The sequence below is a fragment of the Saccoglossus kowalevskii genome, chromosome 4, assembly GCF_978046115.1.
Source record: "Saccoglossus kowalevskii chromosome 4, keSacKowa6.1, whole genome shotgun sequence".
Taxonomy (NCBI): Eukaryota; Metazoa; Hemichordata; class Enteropneusta; family Harrimaniidae; genus Saccoglossus; species Saccoglossus kowalevskii.
Window position 1 is genome coordinate 9380641 of NC_140644.1, and position 18478 is coordinate 9399118.

The 18478-nt window shown below is 38.0% G+C and overlaps 1 protein-coding gene across 1 annotated transcript; it reads right to left on the minus strand.

Annotated features, from left to right (window-relative positions):
- Positions 1 to 239: 239 nt before the first annotated feature.
- LOC100374374 (sushi, von Willebrand factor type A, EGF and pentraxin domain-containing protein 1-like) lies at positions 240 to 18053 on the minus strand. The gene is made up of 29 exons (XM_006816546.3): positions 17575 to 18053; positions 17028 to 17236; positions 15897 to 16076; positions 15190 to 15342; positions 14621 to 14806; positions 13998 to 14189; positions 13684 to 13878; positions 12610 to 12864; positions 11939 to 12178; positions 11540 to 11773; positions 10989 to 11290; positions 9994 to 10228; positions 9229 to 9390; positions 8925 to 9086; positions 8552 to 8713; positions 7936 to 8184; positions 7633 to 7787; positions 6891 to 7170; positions 5787 to 6048; positions 5347 to 5557; positions 4767 to 4917; positions 4448 to 4657; positions 4030 to 4158; positions 3746 to 3868; positions 3598 to 3635; positions 3376 to 3474; positions 3207 to 3258; positions 2000 to 2836; positions 240 to 878 (listed from the first exon to the last, which is right to left on the minus strand). The coding sequence occupies exons 1-29, from the start codon at positions 18051 to 18053 to the stop codon at positions 676 to 678; spliced, it is 6345 nt and encodes a 2114-aa protein (XP_006816609.3). The 3' UTR covers positions 240 to 675.
- Positions 18054 to 18478: the final 425 nt, after the last annotated feature.

The following is an 18478-nucleotide window of genomic DNA, read 5'->3' on the forward strand; positions in this document are numbered from 1 at the left end:
GCAACAGAGCACGTAGACGTCTTTAAAATGATTTTCTTTTTTATAGAATGAATGTTATAGAATGGTTTATGTCATATACCGCATTGTTTCTGAATGAAATTATCTACATATCAAGTGATTTTAAATGTTTCCTATATGTTAAGTGTTTCGCTTCATCAATATGGGTGCTATACATTATTTCGGAACATTCAGCTAACTTCAGTATATAGTATGTTATTTGAAAAAAAAACAAGGTAGAATGCGAAGTTTATTATTATTATTATTTTTCTGACCAACAATATATTTTTCTTGTTTACATAATTTAGTATTGCAGAAATATGTGTTTTCTACTGCTTTTTAAGTATATTACAGTAATTAAGAAAAAAAAAACGTTTTTTTTTTATAACAAAATATACATCAGCAATGCAATAAAAGATAAACAAAATGACAGAAAAGTATGATGTCATCATTGAAAAATGAAGTAAACATATCTCCGTTTATACATGTACTACTCAAACCGGTTGTTCATTTTATAGGGTAGCGCATTCAAAGCAGATCAATACGCACACAGTTCACATATGCACTGATTACGTAATTAACAAATTCTTCCCCTCTAAAATAAACATGTGATCAAATAAACCATGCAAAGTTACTGGGTATTACGATGAATTGTCATAATAATCATTTGCAGGGGAGTTAGACTAATAGCATGGTATTGGAGGGACACTTTGACCGTGGAATACAGGCTTCTTCGTGTAAAACATACCCTGCGGGACATTGGCACTTCGGTACACATGGCTGGTTGTGACATAATGGGTCATGTTCTTCTAATCCTTCACATGTCTCTGGGCACGGGGGACCGCAGTGATCATATATCATATCCGGTGGACATGACGAGCCTGTTAGTACAAGGTAGAAAACGTAAGTACACAAATAGGAAAATGAGTGAAATAAAAAAAAAACACATTGTCGCATACGGCTTGTTTACCACTTCCGTGTGACTGAGAATGTTCTAGAACCGTACTGTGTCTGGGTGGAATTTTTAGAAACTGGTTGAATAGGTAATGGAACATTCTAGAAATTTGTAGTAAGTTCCAGACTCATTATGTATGCTGATGTAATGGTCTATTTATAGACAGTGTGGGTATATATAGGGGAGTTGTTCAGCACTGAGTTCAGATCGGAGATCTCGTTGAATTGTATTGGAGTTTAAGTATCTAGTTATTGGAGTAGTGGATTTTTACCGCGTTATTGTATTTGATGTTTGCAGAGTACAATAATACCAGTACCAGTTGAAACCTCATCTGTTGGCTCCGTGTTCGTATTTTATCATCGCCGCCAGGGAAGTCTTTTTGTTACTGTTGCCATTTTGGTATTTGAACCATCACGCCTGTACTATACCAATTACGGTAATATTACGTTGCGTGTGACACATATGTTATTTTAATTTTCCACCAGTTACTTCATTAATATATGGCTACCTTCGGGCACATAGTAAGCAGTATTTTTTACCAATATTTGAGCAAAAAGCGTATAACAAATCGCCATTCGTCGGAGACTAAGTTACTGCATATTTACCTATCGCTGCCGATACATTTCATTTACATTAAAGGGCGCTAGTCGTCGCACTGCGCATGTGCGACATTTGTGTTGATAAACATTGATTTTCCCATAATCCAATGCCGAATGCGCCCTTCTAATGGAAATCGTAAGTATGAGGTTCGACCTGGGCGCGACTAGCACTAATTACCGCTCATGACTCTTTCGATACATTCTAAAAACCTAATAAAATGCCTAATTAAAGCTTGGTAACATCTCAGTTTGAACTCGTTGATCTGCGCAACAGTCAAAGTCGCCATCTTTGTTTATATGAGACCCATATATCTCGTGCACGCGTGGCGCGACGACTACCGCCCTTAAAACCTATTTTTTAAATGAATATGCACAACAATTTATTAAAATAGTATCTTGCAAACACTGCATGACAAGATTTCAATCCAATGTTGTAATTTATACTAACCACACAGCTCCTTGTCTTTCCATTTTCTTATAATAATCCCGTTTCTTCGACATTCATGTACGTATGCAACAACTGCCTCACAGTAACAAAGTTCGTTTTGTGCGCAAGAGCACACTTCTTCGAGACACATTTGGTAATAACTTTTAGGATTAACCACATCATAGCACGGGTGGAACGCAGGTTTCCGTAACGCACTGCACCTCGCTCTGGCCTCTCGTTGTTCTCGGTATGTTTTTCCAGCACACACATCTACATTGGTGAATCTAACACCCCGAAATAAAGAACGTGATGAATGAGGATTCCTGCAGTGTTTGTATCCATCTACTTTAAAGCTGTGAATAAACTCATTTACGGTCCTGGCAGGAAGATACTGACGTGTTATTTTGTCATCTCCGGATTCAGAGTTCATGTTGCCACACAATCCACATAGTTTGTTTGTGTACTTGCGAGGAGCAAACACCACAACGTCCCCATACATATCCCAATCAATCGTTACTCCGTATGAAGTTTTGACGAAAGTACTGTTTGAACTTGTCTTGATTATTTCAACGACTTTCGGACTGGCATGAACATAAGGAAGATTCACTTCTCTCTCGGCAACTGTCACTCTGCCGTCTAAATGAATAACAATGTTCACACAGCTAATATGTATGAAAAGTGCTTTGCGGTGAGAAATACTGCGACCAACGCTGCCATTTTCTTCCTCGATCTGAATACTAAAATCGCCACTAGAGCAATCCTGGGCAAGTACATAACGACACCGTCCTCGAAATTGAAACGCATACCAGTCAAAGGTACTGTATTGGCCAGTCACGGAAACGACACATGTCTTGGAATCTATCATACAGGAAGGTAAATATAGACGTTACGTTAGTTATAATCGCATAATACCGAATAATACGACATATTAAAATGAATATCGAATCAAGACCCCTCCGCCCTTTAAAATACACACGGTTTGCTCTAGGCCATAACATTTGTTTAACTAGGTTTAGGCACGCATCCCAATTAAAATACGACACAGCATTACAGATACATATATCAATTGTAGATGAGACGCACAATGCTAGGCCTACAGAAATATTTTTGTCCACTGCCACCACAGATACAATCGACCCAGTATATTAAATATTAATAGAAAATATCAAACATTCAACAGGGCCACGAACCACATACTTTATGAAAAGGAGAAATAAATGTAAGTTACCTTCGACACATGAACTGCAGCATTTGTCAGGTCCATGATAAGGATGTTGACCCTGTGAAGTAATTAAATATAAACAATTATTGTATCATAATACAAAGCTCAAATTAAAAAAAAAATGTTATCCGGAAACTAAATGCGTTCGTGTTGATTTCTGACTGTGATAGTATACCTCTGGACAAGAAAGTGGTGGGCAATACTTCCGTTGGCACACAGCTAAACCATTTTCACACTGGCAGTCTTGGCAGTTTTCAGTCCAAACCTCTTCTGCCTGTAAAATTATGAATACGGTCAGTTATCGTGGATCTTTGGCATACACACAAAATAGAAGAATGCGAAAGACAGAATGACTGTGCATAGGAGCGACCATAACATATCATTCTATTCTACTTACCGAATACAACACCCCACGTGATGAACAGTATGAGGTATCTGGTGATAAACAATAAAAATGATATTAAAAACCCGTAAAAAAATGTACGTTCCCCTGTCAAATTATTTTGCTTCGAATGTTCATTGTTATGTATTTATTAAGTTCTCACCCATGCATGTTTTCCCATCTGTCGTCAGAGCAAATCCATCAGGGCAAGTACAGTAGAATGATCCATTTGTATTGTGACACTGATGACTACAACCACCGTTACTATGGCGACATTCGTCAATATCTACAATAAAAAAAGTGTAAAACAATCAGTCAATATATATACCGAAAGTGATTAATTAATCTAGCTGGGAGTAGTCTAAATCGTTCTCTTTGTTCCTCCATGTCGGCATTTCGCATGAATAAATTTTAAACTAAATCATTGTCATTGATATCAAAACTCACCATATTGACACTGTCTTCCTGTGAAGCCATTATCGCATGTACAAACCGGATTTTCTTTCAACATCTCACAGCTACCACCGTTTCTGCAAGGATTTTCTGAACATTCGTGGTTGAGTTCACAGTGCACACCTGTGGATAGTATAAATGGTAAAGGATTTTGAGTGGATGAAGAACTCATTTTCATTAAACATTGTGCCTAACATGCGCCCCTTCAGCCCGAAAAAATTGACAAATCAATTGACAAACCCAGCCCAATTCAATAGCAGCACCCCCCTTGCCGAATTTATGGATCCGCCAGTGCTTATTGTTGCTGTGATGAACGGCTAATGTACGAATCGTTGTTTATCGTGTTAGTATGTGTCAGTGGATTATCGCTGAATTAGATCATTCATTGTATAACTTATAAATAGATTTTCACCTGAGAAACCCTGTTTACATATACAAGTGTTATTCAGTCCTTCCATGAGACATGTACCACCGTTCGAACAAAGTCTATGTTGACACGACTCTAAATATTCTTGACAATGCTCCCCGGTATACCCTGTGGCACACTCGCATGAAAAGTCGTCAATCAGGTCTATGCACGTTCCACCATTAAAACATGTGTTTCCTTCACAGTTACTTTTACCTATATGTATATATGACACGGGTGTTAGTAACGAGAAATGAAATTACAAAGAAATATATAATACACTATGAACGACATTCTGAGCAAATATAAGGTTGACTTTACGTACCTGCACAAAGTGTGGAATTCTCTTCAACTACAACGTTTCCATGGATATTATGTTTCATCTGTATCCAGGCAACAACATTGCCTTGGTTGTCGCATCCTGCGTACAAAGATGAAACCTCAATGGGTGTCATTGCAAAATTCCATATGTTGACCTGTTGGAGGGATCAGATATATCAGATTCTTGAAATTCATCTACCCACAGAATATATGAGAACGAGATTAATGTACACATACGCAATGGATTGTGGGAGATAACCTCTAATAGTGTATAGAATTAAAAACTATAATCACTCTGAAACTCGCAAAATTCAATGTCAATTCATGTCAGTAATAATGAACGATTTGACATCAGGGAAAATCTCCCAACAATGGAAACTCAGTGTAAATATGTCAGTTTTCACTGTTTCCCACGGCATTTTGGAATTCCGTATCTCGAAAAGTTATTCGATGACTCCAATTATCTTTTATCACATTTGGTATCTCGGTTGCATGAAATCATAATAATAAGTATATTGAAAATGATATATAATCTTTACTTATTTCGAACTTATTCCTAAACAGATTCCAATATTCATACTTGCCTGTGACAACTCTCCCACAAAGCATTCAGCAGCGTTGAATTGCCCACCTACACTATCTTGATCTTGACCAATAACCAAAATACCCCCACCCCTAATAACCGCTGCCTGCTGAAAACTGACTCCACCTCTAACATATACATTGTCAAAGTACACTGCCCATGATCCAGTATCGCTCTCCCATGTCACAGCCACGTGATGCCAGTCACTGTCTCTGTAAATACATAAAACATGTATGTTTAGAACAATGAAAATAGAATAGCAATAATGCACACTGTGGTAAAAAAAATCCAGTATAATTATTAGACCCTATTGCTATTAGAAAAGTATCTTTTGAAAACGTTTGTGGATTATAAGTCGTGCATCTGTGCAATAAATCGTGGTAGTTGATCGTAAATGGCTTGAATAACCGATATTTAATAAGATAAGATTAGAAAACTTACCCATTAGCCTTCAAATTAGTATAAACTGGATCGTCATTTATATAGAGAACAAAATTGTTATAATCCTGCAGTGTGAGGGCGTTGTCGGTGACAGCGCCATCACTAGACTGGGCATAAGAAATAGGCGTGCCATATGACGAGCTGTCAGAAGTCTTCATCCAGAATGATATGGTACACTCGTACATATCCGATACACGGTCGATTGATGCATAGTCCGTGGCCTGTGAACTTGTAAAGAGGAGGTTGAAGTCTGTAGAAATAACTAAACGAGAAACAAGTTTATGTTAATTTATTGGCATGTGATTACACGAATCGAGTGTTACAAACAAGTAAATAATAAGGTTACCGTACTTGGAATATGGCAATTAAAGATCAACGGTAGATAACGAGTAGTATTGCTTGAAACATATTGCACATAGTTCATGACGCCTACTCGTCATTGTTGTGGAATACGCTAAAATTTCATGCATGAAAACGATTTGCTTTGCCAAATTACAGACTCAAAATATATCTGAGACTAACTATTGATAAAGATTTATTACTGCTACTTAAATTTGAATCTGTAATGCTAAAGCGGGAATTGAATCCCAAGCGACAATAACACGCAACAAACGCTAAAAACGCAAAGACGCATGCTTGTAAACAATGCCACACTATGGTCATTTGAAGCATGCGCAGGTGACGACTCTCCCGCTTTAAATTGGCGAACAATTTTGAATGCGCACATCATCCAGAGTTTCATTGTGAATATCGATATAATGAGTATGTTAGTTGCTACGATATGGCCAACATTGGAAGGTCTGTAGAAAAAGGCACGGTTTTTGTTGAAATAGGATTCATAAAAACAACACAGGAATCACAAGATATCGCTTGGTATCAATTGAATATCACAAATCTCGCCGCAGCTGAAATAAGGATAAAGCGCCGAGTACACAGCTGCTCATATGAAAATAATAGCTTAATTTGCTATTTAATTCTCATTAATTGAACTAGCAATTATATCTGCTAGCTGATAATAGCTAACAGTTCATCTGTGGTTTAATATACCAGATATTATTGTTGGCACAAATACTAAATCTGATTTTGACGTTATTATATACTCACATGTTTCACAATTATCTCCAAGGTAACTAATATCACATTCGCAAAAATATGAATCTATGAGATCAATACACGTTCCTCCATTACTACACGGATAACTTGCACATTCGTCTATATTTACATCACAGTCTTCACCTATGAACCCGGACAGGCATTCACAAGTGTAGTTTCCCAGTCCAGATATACATAATCCACCATTTTGACAGGGCGATGATTGGCATTCATTCACTTCTTCCTCGCAAAAGCGACCAGCATAGCCGGGAGGACAACAGCATGTGAAATTCTGAAAATGTAGAAGAATTCCACACTAAACGTAGGGTTTAATGTGCGCATGATATTTTGTTCGATTACGTCAGTGACGCTGCAGGATCTTTCGCGATACATACATGATGCGCGCCGTCAACGGTTTTAATTTTTCCAAAATGTTCACAATACGAATGCAAATTACCCGGGTCAGTGGGTCACGGTACTTTAAGTCAAAGTTTACCTGCAGATATTTGTTGATATATAAAATGGATACTTGAAAGATTGATTAGTAGTTTTATAACTACGATCGAGGACGACAAAATGGCGGATAATTATTACGTATTCGGCCAAAAAATACCACGTGACATGGAAACCCGCAAATTGACACATTAGACCCATAAATAAATCATATCTGAATTGATATATGAGTGCTTATGATCACACGTGACGCAATATCCGTATACTATATTATATCCTTGGCAAACCTAACGAATCTTACCTGTGCAAGATCAAAACAGGTTCCTCCATTTTTACACGGACTTGACGCACAGTCAAAATAATTAATTTCGCATTGTGCCCCAGTATAACCATCAAGGCATTTACACATATACCCACTACTTCTGTCGTAGCAACTTGCACCATTCAGACATGGGCCTGTCGATAGGAAGAATGAATGAGACAACTCAGAAGACAAAAACTTAGAAACAAATGATCTTCATTGAAACGAGTATGTTTTATCTCGAGCATGCCATGGCCATTTTTAATTGATTTGTTTTAAACGCGAATTAGAAAAAAAACTTACTTGATTTGCATTCGTCAATGTTTATCTGGCAGTTTGCCCCAGTGAAACCTATTTGACATATGCAGTGGTAGTCGTCCACGCCATCAACACATGTTCCATTGTTTTTACATAAGTCTTCTTCGCAATCGTCGATGTTAATCTCACAACTCTCCCCGCCGTACCCAGGAATGCATTGGCACTGACGGGTTTCGTTCATGCTTACGCAGGTTGCATTGTGTTGACATGGAAACAGTTCACAGAGATCAATAACTATTATGTACAAGAAAAAAATAAGAAACAAACAGTAAATTCATTTATAGATTCCGCAGTGAATATACAATGGATAAAATGTATTTGTTGCTTTTTCATCACGAAAGATATTTTTATTCAGAAAATGATTAAGTGAAATATGTTTTTTGATCACTGAAACTAAAACGACTTTTTATTCCCCCCGTAGCCATTTTTATGCTGTACGTAATTAATTAAGATATAGAATACGATATATAACAAAAAATGCGTCGATGAACAAAGTAATTTAACCAGTATTTATTATAAGTCGCATACTGCAGCAATTAAACATCGTCATTAAATCATAACAAACAGACGTATCATTGAGGTATAAACGGATGTCCCATACCTTGGCAATACTGTATGGCATGCGCTCCTTGGAAATGTGTTGTCTTGCCATCCTCGCATGGTATACAAGATTTCTGACTACCACGTGGCTGGTAAGTTCCACGCTGACATGGTATACATGGCATAAAACCAGTTTCCGAGTAGCTACCAGAAATACATCCAACTAAATGAAAAAAAAAACATGTGTTAAAAATATTTGTTTAGAAACATATTCAAGACATGGTTGACTGATAGTTAAACTGCAAGCATGCTAAAGTGTTATTTGATTATCAGAAACTTGAGTTTGGTTTGTAATTCGTTTATGCGATTGTTACCAATACAAATCACAGGGCCGTTCCACTTATATGTTATTATAATGAGAACAAAGCACATACCTTTGCAATAATCGGCCGATACTGCCCCATCAGTCCATGTTGACAGATTTTCCTCACAAGATATGCATGATGTACTTCCGTTGTTTGGCTGATAACTTCCTCTTGGGCACAAAATACATGTTTCCAGGCCAGTTTTCGAAAAGGTGCCCGGCTGGCAAAAACCTTAAAGCGGCAAAGTATTTATGATTCTGTTTAACGGTGGTATATCAAATTATCAGGCCCACGGGGACTAAGTATATAGAACGTATTTTTTTAAATTAAAGAGATTGATTGATTGAAATTATACACATCTGATTGTACATACCAACGCATGCGCTGATTGTCTTTGATCTTGTCTTGGTCGTCAATGTGTTCGGAGGACATTGCTGGCAATATGTAGATGCTTCAGTGTCTTGATACATACCAATAGCACATGCAGTACAAGTGTTGGTGGTGACGTCATGGTATGTTCCAATAGGACACGTAACTAAAATATGAGGCATGTGTGAAAAGAATATGAAATGCTTTTACAGAAATTATACCTGTCCAGGGGTATTATTCTGAAGCCCCATAATAGTTTTTAAGAAAACACAAAACATACATACATAACAGCATATTCTTTATTTACAGAGGAGTGTTTGATTTATATAATTTACTATATAGTGTAATCATTTTATTTCGACAATACAGTTATTAAACATTCACTAAAGTTGAATTCGTTAATAAAACTTATCAAATGTATTATACGAGACTCATCCAAATTCGATTTTTCACACAATACAAACTGACAATGTTCGTTGAACTATCGCTGAAGACATGTGAACGAAATTTAGGGTTATTTTAATACACATTTTATTCAGCATATTTGTCGCAATGATTGAAAAATGTTCAAATGTTGGTAATCACCAAAAAGAATGTTTGCAATGGAACGATATCAACGACAGCATGTTTAATTTGTGACGTAATTTTGGTGCGTAAATATGCATGGCGCGGTGCCACTTAACCAGATCTAAATGTAATAAACTCGCTACACAGATAAATGTTTCGTTGTGTGGGGATATTATCATACGATAGGCTAGAGATTACTTACGGCATGAATCGTTTCGCCAAATGTGACCAACTGGGCATTCGACTACAACATTGGATTCTTCTATTAACTCGGGTTCGTCGGAAGGTACGGTATTGATTCCAGTGTTAGTAATGATTGCGCGGAATAATCCCCGAGAAGCAGTTACTTGAACCTCATTTTTCAACTGCCGTAACATGTCGATAGGTCTCAGTGCAGGTTGTCCGTCGGCTGTGGATTCTTCACTTCCCCCATCAGTCTGGTAATTTAAAATGAGTTAGAAATTATAATGTTATTTTTATCTCTCGTAAAACTTTCGTTTTAACATCGATCGTACTGAAAAAAAATGTTGTGCATAAATAATGGTGTTATAAATTCTACTAAGAACACGTTTTCACAAATTCAAACAAAAAGTGTGGTCTATATTATCGCGAAACAGTTTGTTCCGAAGTAGTCAGCATATTATGAAGTTATTACGAGGATACCTCAAATTATGCACGAAGACAGTACAGCGGAGTACCGACGCGCAGTGGATGTCGATGCGACGACGTACTGTCTGAGTGCATACTTTGAGGTATCCCCGTAACAACCTTATTATTATACATCTTTTCTTTCCAAGGATACATCATGGGAATGCCGAAATCCAAAATGTTCAGAACAGAATCAGCATATATCTTAGTGTGGAGTCCGGTCAAACCCTTGTGGCAGCCATGTTTGTTTTTATTATTAGAGGACACTTACGCGCGTTATCATTCAATATTTGGAATTTCGTCGACAAACAATTATATGTTCTGTAATAATTGATTTGTTTCGTTTCCAACGACGATTATTTTCTCAGTGGAGACAAAATCAGGGTATGAAATTAGTCGAATACAGTGAATACTGCATTATTATAACCCCAATCTGACTCATAAACATGTGACCAGTATTATCGTTTTAGAAGAGTATGTAAAAGTGCACGTGATAGGCTTGATCAAGATGAGATATTCTAAAACAATAATACAAGTGATTGTTCTTACATCAGTTGAATCTGGGGAGTCTGGTTGAGTCTCTACTATAAGAGTATACGATACTCTGATGACATTTCTCGATACGTCCCTTTTATGGACTGATGACGTAGATGACGACGGACCACAGTATACTGCAATGTTCTCAACAGCACATCGCTCATCTAAGCAAAATCCGGAGGCTTGTTGCTCTAGCTGTTGAAACTTTGTAATAAAATTCCTTCGAATTTCCTCCTTGCCTGTTTCACCAAAGCAGTTGTCGACGTAATATTGTACAGCAAGTCCAAGTGATAATTTGGATGGTTCTGTCATTCCTGAAATATAGAAATGGATCCGTCATTAATACAATGTAAACGTCATAATACTTTCTTGCATATTTGTTTCCAAATTCGATCGTCGCTGAAACCATAGTTAGTATAATTGACAATATGTTAATTATGAAATTTAGATCTTCTGTCTTTTTCGGGTAAAAGTGAAGTAAAAAAATTGAATATCACCATTTTATGTTCTTTATTACGTAATATCATAATGTATATAATCACGTATTGTGATTTTCAACTTACTTGCACAGTCTGGCCATGGGAACTTAAAATCACGGTCACCTCTGGATACGATCGGTGCAGGTGCCCATTCCCCTTTATGAGTTATCCTGTTCTGTTTGCAGTAATAAATGTCTTCCGGGTCAAATACAAAGTCGTATTTTACTTGGCATGATACCATACAAAACTGACCACCCAGCCAATTTTCACATGAAAGCGACCCATTCTCTGGCGGCGATGCATGCTCACAATTGTGTTCTGTATGCATAGAATGATAAAAATGACAACAACCGATCTTAAGTATGCCTTTCTTCAACAGATTCAAAGAGATTAAACTGGAATAATTATTTAGGACCTTAAAAGTCAACTATCAATATCAATATGTTATTGGATTATAACAGTATTTTCTGTATATTCACTCACGTTTTAAATTCACTTCAAATTTACAGAGCGCAGTGTTTCCCGTCCAATCCACTGCCTCGTATGTTACACTTGAGCTCCCCCAATAAAACGTGGAACCTGGTTGTCTATTCATGTACACAGTCACGTCTTCGCCAGAGTTGTCTTGAAATGTCGGCTCAATCCAGGTTACATTGCTTGACCTGCTCGCACTTTGAATCTCTATGTCGCCAGGACATGTCAATACGCTAGGAGACTCTTCGTCTGAGAAAATAGAAAGAGCATATCACGTCGTTTGTGAAGGTGTTAATGGGCGATGATTTTCCCACAATCCAGTACGCTCTTCTAATTAAAATCACAAGTATGAATTTTGACCTGGGCGCGACTTGCACTAATTACCGACGGTGACTCTTTCGATACCTTCCATCAGCCTTAAAAAATACCTAATTAAAGCCAGATAACATCTCAGTTTGTAATTCTTGATCTGCGCAACAGTCAAAGTCGCCGTCTTTGTTTACTAGTATATGAGACCCATATCTCACGCATGCGTGGCGCGACGACCACCGCCCTTTGACAATCATCCTGGGTTATATCTATTACATTATTGGAAACACACAAGGTCGAATTCAAATAATAAATCTTAAATTAGTTGTGAATTAAATAATATATATATATCACATATTTCAGGTTCATACCTATCACGGTTACAATGAATCTGCATTCATCTACCAGATGTTCGCCATCCATAGCGATGTACGTCACAGTTGATTCGCCTATTGGAAACCAAAATGGCGGACCTTGGATGTTCGGAATCATAGTGATAGATGGCGCTATTCCACTATTGTCGGTGGCTGTGGGTTCTTCCCAGGTCAGTTTACCCTTTGACATGTGGAGCTCAGCAGTCACAGTGACATCTGATGGACAATTCAGGAATTTGGATGGCTCGTTGTCTAATAGCAAATAAAAATATGACAAGAACATGAAGACGACCCAAAAACAAAATCGGGTAACAGTACTAGGTACTAGAGTAAATTATCGAATTTTGTTTGAATTATATTGAATTATTTTTTCCTATCATTGCTAAGTAACCGAACTTTTGATATATTTATGTATTCACTGTGAATCGTAAATTAATCAAGTTTGTAATTGCCTTGTTGGGTTGACACAATAATCGGGAAACAACATGGCGTTAAAAGGGTTTTGAACTAGAAGTAGAAGATCTTACATGAATCACTATAATCCTAAACGAAATCTGCTGCGAGAAAAAGCTTTGTCCTCCCAAAACAAGTGCATGAGACGATGAGACGACAGTATATAATCGATTGCTTTGACCCCGGAAACTTTACATTTGTTTTTTTGATCGCCACAACTTTGCGGGTACTCCACACTTGGCGAAACACGATGAGTCGTTTTTGAGTTACAAACTTATTTTCAATTTGTTGTGGTGTCTCGCGTTTCAATTTGCGATAACCACCATGACCAAGCATGTCTAGCCGTTACGTTGTTGTTTTATACATATACATTACGTCACTTCATGGCGCAAAAAATGCTCGTACTATCTGCATAGCAACCAAGTTTAATTGTTTCCTGTATAGCTTAGTGACATGCGCCCATAAATTGTGACTTCTGTCAGACATGAGTCAGCGAAAGTAGGGCAGAAATGAAAATGCTAAACAAAAGCAGCACAAACTATATATAATATAATAATTAAAAAAAAACGTTCTTGATCAATGGCATATGACTAGCACCTGACATACACTGATACTCACCTTTGCAAAATCGTTCAACGTTTACATTTGACCATTCCCCATCGGCTTGGCACTCGGATGTCTCTGCACCGTGTAACATGTAACCATCTTTGCAGGAATAAACACACACTTCCATATAAGGTATGTTGGTTTCCTCGCACGCAGATGGTCGTAATCTCATATTTTTCTTTACTTCAAGTGGTTGGCATGATCTGACTATCAATCGAAAATATAGTATATGGTATGTGTTATTATGCAATCGTTGATGTACTCGACGTGTCAGATGAACGTGTTTATTATACTTAAATACTAAATTTTAACTACGATTCGCTTACTTTTACATTTAGGCTCTGCATCAGTCCATCTTTCATTACCGCCCTCCTCAAGAACACATCTTGTATCCTCGGATCCAAGTATGTCGTATCCATGGTTACACGTGAATGTACACCACGTGTCAATACTGTTGTCATCAGTGTCACACAAAAGATTACCATTACTTGGTTCAGATAACGCCTCACACGTGATCTCTATCGATATTAAACATTAAAGTTTATACGTTATCTACACATAGACATATGTCAAAATAATTTCGAGTGTTCGTAAGTTTCTTGTTTCGAAACTGGCGGTAGATTGGAAGACTTGACACCGTAAAGCAAAAATAAATAACATTTCGACGATGCTGTATATATTGGTAAAGAATTTGTAAGAGCGGGAAAATTTGCCAGGCATATGTGAATAAAATGTCTGTCCACAATTATCGCCATCTATTCAGTGTTTTAAAGCGGGAGGGTCGTCACCTGCGCACGCGCGGGAATTGAGTTCCAAGCGATGAAAACAACACACGCCAAAAACGCAAAGAATCATGGGTAGACGCTTTTTGTAAACAATGACATGCTATGGCCATCTGATGCATGCGCAGGTGACGACTCCACCGCTTCAACTGAAATACTACACTTACTCCGACAAATGAACGGTTGTCCAGACCACTGGCCATTTTCAAGACACTCAATTCTATGTGAACCTCCGGGCATCGGACGATAATTGCTGCTACACTTGAATTCACAAGAACTTCCAAACGTATTAGCACATGGATTCGGCATAATATATCCACCAGGGGGCGCTGTCAATCTAGCGCATGTCACAACTGAAAACAACCATACGTACAGTTCGTTATCAAGTAATAATGGACATTGTGTGTGCTGTACGGAAAAACAAAATGTTGTTAAACCACATTCAAGCCACACAAGAGCTAAATACAGAGTTTAGTGCGGTGTACTTAACATTAATCGAAATAAATACGTCACACGCCATTTCTGTATATTGCCATGCATATAACGTGTCGGGTCAATAACGATATATACCGGTAATACAGTATTGTCATTGTGATGCAAAATAAAAAAAAAAACGATTATTAATCCAGCCACTAGGTGGCGGTGTGCAGACGTGGTTAACTAATATTGCTTAATTTAATTAATACTTTGAGAAATGTAAATTAAACATTTACAATATACACAATGATTTACTCACTAGAACAACTGTGATCCGGCCGTTCAATGTATCCTGCATTGCAGCGACACTGATCAATTGAGACGCTTCCAGTGTCCTCAGTATTTGAGTTGTCTGGACAGGCCACGCAGTCTAAATTACCAACCATTTGCTTGTATGTACCACGAGGACAGGCTATAATATAATTAAATGAGTCAGTGATAAATGTGTACTTGAGTATGCGTACATATAGTGAAAATAATTGCACCCATCTTGCTTGTTTTATTTGTCTGAGAATAAAAACGGTTACAATTATAGAAATAATTATTCAATGGATTATTGAATTGAAAATTGGACGGTGAGGCGATTTCTTTTTCCCCTTAAATACTTGACCAGAAACATAATTTGTTCAGTTGTTGGTTTGCGTTCCGAGTCTCCGACAACTATTAAATATTAGTCGTCTGAGGTTCAGTTACCCTCCAAGGTCTACGGCGTTGCTGTAAACATGGGTTCAACCACTGTGGTTAACACTACATATACGTGCACATGCATTATCAATCGTAAAATCTAATCTGTATTTCAACTTGTATAGTTTGGCATGTTATTACAGCACTGTGTTCACAACTGAAAAAAAAAACATACACAGAAGGTCAGTCAGAAAAACGCCATCACTGGTTTGTTTGAACGAGCATCGCCAATTTTGAAGGGGGAAAACATCTCTCGCTACCGGTGACTTATTTTGTTGTTACCTGTACATTGTCCATTCAACCCATTTCCACTGTACCCAGCTTGACATGCGCATTGGTGAGTGCCGCTACTGGTACCACAAGAACATCTGGCCTTGTCATCGCAGCAGTCGTTTCCATCCGTACACAAGTAATTGCACGAAGATTCAAGAACAGACATATCCCAGCTTTTCTCTTTTACGTCTGAAAATGTAGAGACCATATTATATATAATTAGTGTTACAAAACTGGCTACACACACACCAGAACCCATGGGGAAAAAAAAACAGAAAGTCACAGCGCATTGCATCCCAGAAGTCTGCTACTTTGCGTGAGGATTGCTGCAAAGTAATGATATAATATTTTCTTGACAAGACCCTGACGCAGAAAGGTACAGCAGTATGGTCTTAAAAAAAAACTAAGACATACAGAAAGTGAACCCAGACGTATCTCAGTACTATAGATATCACATATCACTTTTATATGCAAATACATATCCTAGAAACCAGCCAATCCAAGTACACCCAAGATTAATATTATTCGTATACTGTTCGAAATCTCACGTCCATAGACAGCATCTCGCCAACAAATTCGTTGTACCTACATACTTGTATATAGCGCCCCCACAGTCATGGAAACAATACGTGAAAGTGACGACAATGTTCCGGGTTATTTTGTCTCGAGAAAGATGAACTAGCGTTGATTATGATCTTAGAAATGACACACCGAAATGAAATGAATCTCCCAAATAAACATCTCATGCCACCAATTCAAATCTTATCAGTGTCTTATGATTGGCTTTTCTTTGACCGCGTTTTATCTGAAACGCGATGTATGAGGGTGTACTCCAATTACGTCAGCTGTTAGACTTGTGTGTGCAGCTTTGTAACTCTCAATTAGACCATGGAGCTAAATGATTAGACACATCCAAACTGGCTGCGTTTCTGAGAATATTGAAGGTAGAAAGACTGACAAATCTGTGTGTTTTGTTTACATCCATTTTGTATGATTTTGAGCTGGCCAACATGTGTTTTATTGGCCAGAATTCTATCACATACATGTGGTTATGGAGTTCTAATTAGTGGTGTGAGACCTGTAGTGTGTAACGTGAATGAGCCATTGTACTAGTGTGACGGTATGTTTGCTATGACTCACCGTTCTTAATGCGGGTTGCCAAGTCAACCACGTAAGAAAGTCTATCCAGTATGAATACATACTGTGCCGTAGCTATCGACGTCAGTTCGTCCATGTTTACATTGCCCACCCCTATTGCTACAATTCGTATGCCTTTGTTGCGGATTCTCGTTGCTATGCCTACGGGGTCACCTTCGGTAGACTGTCCATCTGTTAACAACACTACTAATCTAAAACAAAACGAGAAGAAGAAAGCTTTGGTTGAGGAGTTTTAGCGATTTTTTTTAGTAAATAATAATTTCAAAACGTTATTTTATTATTATTTTGCAACAGTGAAACAATCTGAAACCCAAAGGAATGGTGAGTTATGTTAAGGAAGCGTGAACACGTTATTATTATTAATTCCAGCATTATAATACTGTGAACAAACAACTTGAAACAAGTCAGTCTCTGCCAAGTCAGCGAGCTACTAATAGCCTCCCTCATTATCAATATCTTTCTGAACCAACCAACACTGTTCAGTAGTCATGCAGTAACTCAGACCCGTAACTCCTAAAGAAATGTTTACCTGTTTGCTCCTGATCTGGCATGTTGCAATACTCTGTCAGCCTCTTCCAAAGCACCCTTTGTGTCCGTCCAACCTGCTTCATATCGAATTAAACTTAATTCTCCTAGGAATGTACACTTGTTTTTCCCAACAGAACTACCAATGTAATCAATCTGACGGACTATCTTCGAGCTATCTGAATACGTAACTACGGAAACTCGGGCTTCGTCTGGCGACATACTAAAAATCGTCGATATTTCTCGAATAAAATTGATCTCGAAATGAAAATTGGATGCACCGATACTCCCTGAACTGTCCACCAAAAAGACGATTTCTGACTCTCCATGCTGATACGGTTCCAATGATGAGAGTAGGAGACGGCCTTGAGTGTCGATTTCCTCCTGTTCTTCCGAAGAAAGGTCAGGTGGAAGACGTTGAGCTAGAGCGGATATTTGTGACAGAACCGCAGCAAGAACGATAGCGATGTTTCTCGCGTGCATGGTTGCATGTATAATGTTCGGGAACTGAAAACACTGCTGATAGATTCGTTTAAATCCAACAATACGGGAAATTCCCCTGACGTTCCGAGAATTTAAAAATAGCTGTTATCACTCATCGAAGTTGTATCACATGCCTCTTACCGAGTAGCAAGCCGTAATTCCCGGAATGGTGAGGTATATCGTAGTGCGCAAAGGAAACGACCGGCATGTTTATGTTGACACAGTGCCATCTCAGTGAATCATGTAATATATCTTCGGCGGCTGGTTCATGTTATAATCGCACAGAGCTCGATTAGTACTAGTCGGGTTGACATCTTGCCAGTGTCCTCCACATGACCCATTTTGAAACATGGGACGGGCTTGGCCATTTTTGGAGGGTAGGGGTCAATCAGACTTTTCTGAAAAGAAGTATATCGACAGCTAAG